General features: G+C 37.6%; 1 protein-coding gene across 1 annotated transcript; it reads left to right on the top strand.

The window, feature by feature from the left end:
- Window positions 1-322: 322 nt before the first annotated feature.
- On the top strand, window positions 323-1,437 carry LOC103715855 (probable methyltransferase At1g27930). Its single transcript, XM_008803621.4, has one exon. It carries the CDS (start codon window positions 413-415, stop codon window positions 1,262-1,264), a length of 852 nt encoding a protein of 283 aa, XP_008801843.2. The 5' UTR covers window positions 323-412; the 3' UTR covers window positions 1,265-1,437.
- Window positions 1,438-10,885: the final 9,448 nt, after the last annotated feature.

Here is a 10,885-nt window from a genome sequence, read left to right on the forward strand (position 1 = left end):
ATTATTTATTTTTTTAAAAAAATTATGAGTGCTATATAAAATTAAATAAAATTATACATAGAATTAAATATTTAAATATAAATTAGATAGTTGTCTATCTATATTTATATTTATTTTTATTAATATATATATATATATATATATATATATATATTAGATGCAGGTATTAATTGGATACTTAAATTTTTATTGGTGTTTGAACCGATGGGTTTATCTCCTCCCATCCCATGGGGAGGGGCATTTTCGTTATTCAGAGATAAAATGTGACATCGTGCGGGCACCCTCGCTTATTTGTCTTCCACGGGAAGCTTTTTAGAACGGCGAAGAGAGAGCGAAATCACTGCTTGATAGTTTGGAGCTGAGGAGGGGTGAAAGAACTCGGCAAAAGGTCGGCGAAGAGGAAAACGAAGCGATGCGGGCGGCGCTGGAGAAACCCCTTGTCGTCGCCGCCGCGGCTGCGGCGCTGGTGGTGGGTGCCCTCCTCGTCTCGAGCTTCATCCGTGCCGGCGACCGCGCCCTCCTCTGCTCCTCCATCTTCTCCTCCTCCTCGTCCTCCTTCTCCTCCTCCTCCTCTTCGGAGCTCGCGGAGGCGCTCCTCCACTACGCCACCACCAACGTCGTACCCCAGCAGTCCCGCGCCGAGATGCGCATATCCTTCGACGTCCTCCGCCGCCGCGCCCCCTGCAACTTCCTCGTCTTCGGCCTCGGCCACGACTCCCTCATGTGGTCCGCCTTCAACGCCGGCGGCACCACCGTCTTCCTCGAAGAAGATCCCAAATGGTTCCAATCCGTCACCAAGGCCTCCCCGGCCCTCCGCGCCCACAACGTCCGCTACCGCACCCAACTCATCGAGGCCGACGATCTCATCAAATCCTACCGATCCGAGCCCTCCTGCCTCCCGCCGGCGGCGGCGCCACTCAAGAACAACCACCGGTGCCGGTTGGCCCTCGCCGACCTCCCCGCCGAGATCTTCGATCGGGAGTGGGATCTCATCATGATCGATGCTCCAAAGGGGTACTACAACGAGGCGCCGGGCCGGATGGCGGCGATCTTCTCGGCGGCGGTGATGGCGAGGAGCCGGCGGGGAGAGGGCGAGACCGATATCTTCCTCCATGACGTCAATCGGAAGGTCGAGAAGATGTTTGCGATGGAGTTTCTCTGCAAAAAACACCTCGTCGGCGGGACTGGCCGGCTGTGGCACTTCCGGATCCCGCCGGTGAGGGGGAACGAGACCTCCGCCTCCAGCGAGAAGAGCTTCTGCTGAAGTTTTGAAATTTTAGATTTTCCGAGGGGCTTTCTTGTTACTTTATTTTTGGGCTTGTACTTAATCTCTATTTTTGAATTTTACTTATACCCCTACTCTATCCGTTTGCATGGATTTGTGAATTTTGATTAAATTATAACAAATGAGCAGGGTGGAAATGGTAGTGGAGGCAATAACACAGAGTAAGTAATGGACTAGTATGTAAATTTTGTTGTTTATCTTTGATAGGGTAATACGAAGGAAGGTAAGGAAAATGTGATAAATTAGGATGAAAATTTAATTGGATAGGTAGTAGGGTGCTGGAATGAAAAATAACGTATGGTACTCTCATTCATGTTATGGATAGCTAGCTGGAATACAATAAAATCGCAATTTTGGCTAAATTGGAGATCATTACAAAACAGTTCGTGTTAAAATCCCATTTTTATTCTTGTTAATCATATGTGTGTGTATGTATAAATGTATGTATGTATGTATAGATATAAATATGTGTGTGTGATATGTGTATCTTTGTGTGCATGTGTGCCCGTGCATATTTACATGAATGTTTGTTCATATGTATACATATATATATATATATACACATATATATATATATATCTATATTTATATATATGCGGGTATATTATCTCCATCGGGGGACCGAGAGAAGCCTAAAGAAATAAATAATATTAAGAAATGAGCAAGGTAGTGAGTCTAGTTTGTAGGTGGTTTGGTGGAAGGGGTGGTAATGGGATCAAATCAAATCGGATGATATAAAAATCAGATCAGAAATCAGATCAGATGCGGAATAGATCAAAAATCTACCAATTTGAATCTCACCTATTAATAGACAATTTAACTCAATCTATAATAAGTTAAAACAAGCTAAATGGATTAAATGATTAAGCCCGTTTTCTATAGTTTAATTAAAGTGATTGTTAGTGGAGAGCACACGCCTATTGAATATTTTTTAATTTCTTAATAACATAATCTATTATCTCATTGGATATAGGTGAACTATAATACATAAACGGTGCATTGTGAGTAAATTAAGGTGTATGGCGGTGTGCCATTTAAAAGTATTTGGCTGGATTTCAAACCATGTGACTTCCACGGAATCAATCAAATGCCGTGAAGAGGGGCCGTAGTTGGAAGGTCAAGTATCTATTTAGAAATGAATCTTGGTTGCCCCTGCCTTCACGCCATGTATCTATCCATTCCTTTTATCACCAAGCTATAGAACGGGAATTTTGCATGAAAAATATTCTCATTTCCAAGTTGATATAGTTATTATTTTTTTCTTTCAAGGACTTTGTTTTTGTCATGAAAAAATTTAAACGATCCTATCCTAACTCTTATCTTCCGGTCCGATCGATGATATCAAACTACATGAGCGTAGAAAAATCCAGTAAAAAAAAAAGAAGAATTTGATGAGGTGTCCATTGTTTATCAGAGCATATTGTAAAAATCTTTGATATCAATGGTGGCCAAGGTTCACCCTTTTACAAGGTTTTTCTTTTTATTGGTTGTAAAGGTTGACAAGGTTCATTTTAATTTAGGTGCTGATATCCTCTTAGAAGTTGGCAGCTTGACTACTTGATGTGGAAATGGAAAGCCAAGTAGTGTCCCTTTGGGTCTGTCAAAGTATACTCTGATGACTTCAAACGCAAGTTGGTTCAGTAAATTAAAGTACAAGTAGATCTTTCTGAGTTAATTGCACCTCAATGGACAATCAAGTTATCTTTATAATAATTGGTGGTTGAACAACTTCTATGAGGTTCTTAATGAAAAGATATGCAGGCAAGCCCTTAGATACATAGATTCATTTCTTTTTTACCTGCAGGGTACAAATCTGAGGTATTACTTAAAAAACAGAAATGAAGACTGGTAAATATATGTGACATGTTACATGCAATACATCGGGTCACAAACTATGGAATTCAGCATCATGATTTCATCAAATTAATCTTATTTGATGGGTGAAATCAAAATCATTAATTAAAATTTTTGCAAAAAAGAAGGAAATATAATAATCAAATTTGCAAAAGAATTATCATCTTTTTGGGATAGAGCATTTGTTTTCAATTTTTGTTCGCTGACTAGAAAATAACCTACGCTACGCGACAGTATTAAATTGAATGACAAAGAAAGAAAATAGCAAGGAGATAGAGATAAGAAAGAGTTATAGTGGTATTGAACATTAGATGATATACAAATATAGAACTTAATTATGACTCCTATCTAGCTCAGACTCTTCAGCATGAACTGGTTAATTTCTGTTAATCTACCTTTCAATTGCTATAAGAGGTAGTTCAAACCACACATATGAGCAGCTTGCAAACATAAATTATAACTTAATTAACAAAATCACATCAATATAAGAAAGAAGAAATCACTCGATTAGCCTGCTCTCTATGTGACAAAATCAGATCATCAACACAACATATTTGAAGTCCATTAGCGGCATCCAATAAAGCATAACCAAATAAACATTGAAGAACAAATAACACAACAAAATAAATTTTAAGAAAACAAAAACAAACAAATCACAGAAAGTTTATTTATGAGTAGGGATCCATAATGAGAAGTGTGTGGTATGACTTTGAATATTTAATTTTTCCTCAAGGTGTTACTTTTGTCTTTCTCCATATAGTAAATGGAGGGAAAATATACTTAGCTTTTATAAGCCATTTTCTCTATCTCAAAAAATTTATTAGCTATTTAACAAGTAACAAAGGCTAATCAGTAACCTTATTTCATTACATAACCTAGACTCTGATAGCATGCACCGGTAAGGCGCCGTTTTAGATCTTGATGTTCTCTCACTAAAATTTAAATCCAAACCAGCCCATTCTTCTCCAGTTTTTTGATCCCTCTCCCCTCTCCATCCATGGCGATGACCGCAGCGCAGGACGCAGAGGATGGGAGAAAAAAGAAGGTTGACCCTGTGCTAGTCAGGGGTGCAAATTGATCGGATCAGATCAGATCCTGATTGATCCTGATCTAATCTAATTTTTTGTTCGGATCCTAATTTTAGATCCAGATCCGATCCGATTGAAGATTGGATCGGGTCGGGTCGGGTCCGGATCGGTTCTGAGTCGGATCGGGTTCGGCTCCGAATCGGATTTTTTTTTTTTTTTTTTTTTTTTTTGCGCTATTGGGAAAGAATTTGGGCAAACCTAATTTAGTCATATTATAACGTTGAGGTGCTGGGTGACCCATCACTTGAAAGACTTGCAATTGACCTCCAGTCAGAACAGATGACCCATGACTTACCAACTAAGCCGGTCTACAAGTCAAATTTCATATCACACTATTTTTTATCTATATGACTGATCGGACGGAACTTGGTGTCTCCCTGCTCCCCTCTCAGGAGGACAAAAAAAATCCCAGACCTTCTTCCAAAATCCAATTCCATTGCAGAAAACTGGCACATGACGCATATTCAGTTCCTGTGTTCCCTCACTTTCTCCCTTCAAAAGTTAAAAGAAATATCCCGGGCCGAGGTTCCTTTGGATTCTGTGAACCTATGCTTGTTGCTATCCTTCCACGCTTGAACCCTACTCCCCATAGGGCATTTCCTCCTTCATTTTTTTTGTTTTTTGGTACAAAACTTTCCCTCTTCGTTGGCTGGCATTTTCCATCCCTTAGGGAGCAAGCTAACAAGCTCCTAAGAAACCCATATCTCCTTCGCCATCAATTTACTTAAAAACGACCAATAGTACCACGACCCCCCTCCCCCCACACAAAAACTCTCTCTCTCTCTCTCTCTCTCTCTCTCTCTGGGTCTATTCGGGTCGGATCGGGTCTGTTTGGTAAATTCAGGCCTGACCCAAAAAATGATTTAGGTCCAATTTTAGGACCCTACCCAAACCCACAGATCCTAAAATTTGAAGCGGGTCGAGTCTACGCGGGTCGACCCGACCCATTTGTAGTCTTAGTGCTAACCATTTGAGTGCGAGGGAACAAGAACTAAGTTCAAGAAATAGAATTCACCCTAAGATGGATAATTAGGCCGAATGATTAATTCCAATCAATCTAATAAAGACCGAGGCAAATATACTAGTTTTAGATTTCCAAAAATGGAAAACTATTTTGTAGGCAAAATGAAAGGCCAACGAAACATGATTATTAACTTAGTAGTTGCAGAATATTTGTACTTGTACATAATGGAGAGACGGTTAACGACAGTTATCAGAATCGTTTTAAGTGAAGAATCAGACGTAAGAAGCAACCATCGGAATGTATAATTATTATATTTGTGGGTAATTAGTATGTATCATTATACAAAAGTGAAGTTGTATTTTGTAAAGTACTCTTCGACAATCAATCGAGTCAATTTATTTTTATCTTTACCTCGGTCATATGTCATACAAGAAGTTATAACTTATTTTTTTACTGCAGCCCAGTGCTATACTCTTAGCATAGTCTAGTGCTGCATCCTTTTCACCATAGTCTATGCTAACCCACATCCATATCCATCTACTTCAAACAGTGATGAGATGATGATGAAATTTTTTGAATATTAAGGCATTTAAATTCACACTATTCTTTATCCTCCCTTTGGTCTATACTTTTCTGGCTAATTCAATACCGATGTCACATCTATGTACATACCCAAATCTTTTTCGATCAAAACAATTGATGATTCATTTTTCACCTCGATCAATCGAGTTTTTCGAAGATTTCGAGAATTCTAGCTAGATGCGAACACCATTGAATCTGCGTATTCTCAAGCTCGTTGGTGGAGTTGGGGCCACAGGTGCGTGGATGATTGTTGATGGTTTTCCAAAGCTCGAAGGATTGTACGTCCATGCCGACGGCGTGGGCACATACAACCACAGGAGGTCCCCAAGGCCCTGCGCAAGGCCAAAAGTGGATTGTCTTCAAGCTGTCGTTAATGGAAGTCACGACACCCTGCCTAAAATTTCACTGTAGTGACGGAAACTCTCTCGAATCCGTGCTCTTTGAATGCGACTGATGTGAAGTATCACCAAAGCTTGTTTTAAAGCTTCAAACTTTTCCGGTTGGTGCTAGCTTACCGTTAGTGATAAAAGAGTTGCATTAGTGCTCAAATGTGGCATACATCTGTTTCATTAATTGCTCTCTAGTTTTATGCATGGTGTGGCATTTGTTGTACCAAGTTGGAGAGTTGTTGCTGGTTTAGATCGTTTCTTTTCTTGTTTTGAAGACAATGGTTGGTGTTTAGGGGGTTTAGTCTATAGCCATCTTATCTTGTATTATTATTATTATTATTGACATCCTTAGCCAATTAGTGTCTAACTTGTCGCATCTGAAATAAAATTAATGGTGGAGCAGCCAAAGAAACAAAAAGTATCTTTTCTTGTTAGGATTTAAAAAACTAGCAACCAATAGTTCATTTGATAAGGTTATGATATCGTGGATTATTGAAGATAAGGGTTCTAGCATTATTTCTAGCTTTGAGCGGTTTACACTTGCATCTATTTCTTCAGAGCTAAAATGAAAGAGCGATATAACTTCTAGGGTTATCACACAACAAAAGGCTGTCAACTTGATCCGCGTCAAAGGATGATTCTAGCTCTAAAACTAGTTGTTTTTAGCTACCTAATGGCACCTGCATGGAGTGAGGGGAACTTGGGGGAAAGGAATCACCAGCCATGTCTTGCCCAAGGGAGAAACATGGGATATAAAATTGAATGAAATGACGTATCTAATTTTAAATTATATTCAACCAAGAGATGGGTAAAAGTGCCTCCCTTTATGACCTCCAGGACCATCCTTAACAAAAGACTCTCTACCATTTTGATCCTTTAAAAATACAAGTAACATCTTAAATGAAAGCAAGATTTATGGATTTAGATGAGAGGCTTTGCTAGATGATGATAATATGTTTATGTTGTGTCAATGGAAAGAAGCCAACCAAATAGGTTTGATCCTCAGACTCTTACCAACCTTTTAAGAGAAATAAGAAGCATCTAATGGTGGTGAGGAAAAAAATGAAAAGCATGGAAAATGTTAACTCGACTATGTAAAATATGAAAGAAATTTGAAAGTAGCAAGTGAACAAGTAAGGAAGGTAGCAAAAACAAAGTTAGCAAGCTCGGTTAATGAGTTAAAATTTGGAGAACTAGCAAGTAAATTAGCAAGTTGTTAGTGGAGCAAGTAAATAAATAAGCAAAGAAAAAAAAGTAAGAAAGAAGAGAGGAGAGCTAAGGTATGTAGAGCCCTTATTTTTGTTGTTGTTGATAATGAGGAAGATCTCCCTTAGATTCGGAAGTAAAGGCTAAGGGCTTCTTTCAAGCTCTAATAGGTGAAACTTATCTTCTCCTTGACGAAGGTTTCCTTCTTGTTAGATGAGTTTAGGTCTTTCGGCTAATAGGAGATAGTGGGAAGTTGGGTATTCTAAGGCTCTAAGGTTTTGGTGCTTGGTTTAAAGCTAGGATTTCTTCTAGGGCTAGCAAAAAGTATTAAGAGAAGGAAGAGAGCTAGCACTAAAAATTGGGGTCTTTTTTGCTTGGTCTTCTCTTCATGAATGGGGTTTCTTGGAGTCCTGGGTTGAAGTCACACTTGTGTGAAGGTTTAGCTAAGCAGAGAGGGTTTGGGTGCATTGCTAGGATTGTATCTTATTGGTTAGTAAGAATTGCTTGGTCTCACTCAAGTGATGAGACTAGATATAAATCATAAGGTGGATGAAAAAGGAATATATGGCTTGAATTAACTTATTTGAAATAAATGGGGAGAGGAGATGGTAAAAGTTTTTTCGGTTCACCTAATATGTCCAAGTGGTTGAGTAGGGCTGTAAAATTAATGCATAAATCTTGTCGATATAAATTGAGCTTCACATAGGTTAATGAACTATATAGCTTCTAAATAGATTTTAAGTTAGTGGATCTGGAGAGCTAGCATGGCCTTGGAACCTTAGAAATATGAGAAAGGGGTAAAGATGAATTTGGTTTGGTGCATGATGATTGGGGTAGTTTATTTTTTCTAAGGATCAATTGGCATAAAATAAATCATGATAAGTCCATTTGAGCTTTGGATGAGGAAAAATTATTGTGTGCACTGCATGCACGGCCACGTTGGTGCATGCCACCAATCGCCGTAGTGTATTGCTGTGGGCCAATTAGTGAGACGAGCGCATGATGAATGGAACCTACGTTCAGGCATCTTGGTGATTGGTGGCATGTACTAGCATAGTCGTGCATGCCGTGCACACACTAATTTCTCTTCAATGAGGCTTAGATAGGGCTAATGTGTTGGACTGTTTATGTGGGTTGGGCATAGGTTGTTATAAGTTGGGCTTGGGTTATTCATGGGTTAGCCCAGGGTTAGTTATGGGCTGGTTTCCTACATGGGTGGGTATGGTTGGTTGTAGGTAGGGCTTATTTAGTTATGGATTTGGGTTTTATGGGTTGGGCAGATTGGGTTTAGGTTAAGTCTGTCAAGAAACAAATTATTGGATCAAGGGGAAGAACAAGGAGGCCCTGTTGCATCTATTATGGGAAATGATATATATAATGTTTTGTTATCTGGTACATTACATTCAAATAATGCTTTAATGCCTTAACCTTTCTTCTGGATATCTTGTGATAGTGGTTTTCAACTTGGGGTTTTAGTAGTTTTAAGGCCTTCTGTTTATTGTATCTCCAAAATTCCATCATCTGAAAATATCTTTGTTGGTACAATTGTTTCTGAGTGCTTATCTGCCTCAATATCCACAGTTTAGCTTGCCATCAATTTGTAAGTCTGCTTGGCATGAGCTCAATTTTGTTATTATGATATTCCTTGTCCTGCTTGTCTATTTTTTTATTGATTAAATGTGAAAATAGATATGAATAAGGCTTCTAGGAATGAGTATAATTAAGGGACCCACTATGGTAGAAATTTTAGATAAAATATACACTCGTTAGAATTGTAGATAAACAGAATGTGCTCTTCTTCATTTAATTGTCATATTACATAGGTTCATGACATGCACCAACAAAGTTTGCAGTCATTCAGTAATGCTGAGTAGTTTGAAATAAAATATATTAAAACATTGAGTAAAATGCTCACTGTATTGTGTATATGCTTTTTTGTTTCTTTTTTTTCCTTGATTGCTTTTGTATTATTCTTTAGGTATGCATAATTAGTAAGTTTGAATCAGAGGCTCTTAGATCTAGAACAAAAACAGTTCTTGTACTTCTAAAATTTCTGACAAGTAATTGCCAGACAAAAGTCTAATAGACTATCTGAAAGAAAAAAAAATACTCAAATGACTTCATGATCGATGAATGCTGCTAAGGCGTCGATGCACCACCACAAGATAATTAATCCAATGTAAAAGTTTTCAGGTTTACAAAAATGAACCTAAAAGTAAGATGAAGAAACAAAATTTATGGCAGCATACAAAATCAATGAGGAAGGCATCTTGTATTCTTTATCCAGCTAGATAGAGTTGGAAACCAATTAGTGAAAGTGTTCATTAAAGAATTGATTTGTAAACTTTAACTTTTACATCTGATATGATAGGTTCCACCACATTTTCTAAATATAATGTATAAAAGCTTTAAGATTTTCCAAGATGTTGCTGATATGCTTCGCATTAAATGTAGAACTTTATGCATGCTAGTTAAACCAAGAGAACATCTTACAGCTCAAAATCAAATAATTAGTTAACATATAATGGGAGATATATAATGATCTGCAGTAGGCAAAAAAATGGAGTAATATGAAGATACCTTGGTGATATAGCCTTGCAGATGCTTTAGAGGATACCCAACAACAAGTAGAAGCTGATTAAATTAGTTCTGATCTAGACTAATCTGACCAAAATCCCTGCTGCAAGTGCTCCAGATTTAAACTCAGAAATGAAACAGAATTCACTTTGATACAGCAAAACTTTTATCATAGTTATGGTCGTCTAAAGGATAGGTGTAAGTGGCTATCTTGAATGCCTAGGCAGGAACCTATTAGTTGTTTAAAAAAAATAAAGTAAAATTAGTAACATAATCTTATATTGCTTGTTTTATATCCACTTGATACACAGGATTAGATTTAGAACCTTTTAGTCATAACACTAAATCTTGTTCTCAACGTTTTTATATTAATTGAAGTCATTAAAAAATCTTGAAAGTTTTAAGTTTCTTAAGTTATTTAGGGAACTTGCGAATCAAAGTTTAATAAAATACCTACCATAACGGTGAATGTCAAGTGAAGAAAATTGATAGGCATTCAAAAGTTTGTGCACTCTCTTTCCATCATAAATTCATAACAATATGCGTTTATAACAATTTCTTTCTTCTTCTTTGTTTTTTTGAGAAAAGAGTTAATGAAGAAAAGAAATAATGGAAACATTAATACATTTGGTTAAAACTTGATGCTTGTCGAAATGTTTTTGTGAAATGCATAAAATATTAATAAATTTTTGAGGAAAACACTTTATTTGTCTTCATACAGTTGGCTTTCAGATCAAGTATGATTTGTAAACATGTTAATTTTACATCTGGCTTGCATTTTAATTGCATGCTTGACAGATCGATGCTGAGCATTGTCAAGAGTTGCCCAAGACAACTTTGGAGTCTGCCTTGGAACCTTGAAATCCAACTGGTGGAAATGAAATCCTTTGCCATTTCTTAAGCTCTATTAAAAAGATCAACCTTCAAGACAAAAAAAACC

The sequence above is a fragment of the Phoenix dactylifera genome, chromosome 10 (assembly GCF_009389715.1).
Source record: "Phoenix dactylifera cultivar Barhee BC4 chromosome 10, palm_55x_up_171113_PBpolish2nd_filt_p, whole genome shotgun sequence".
Classification (NCBI taxonomy): domain Eukaryota; kingdom Viridiplantae; phylum Streptophyta; class Magnoliopsida; order Arecales; family Arecaceae; genus Phoenix; species Phoenix dactylifera.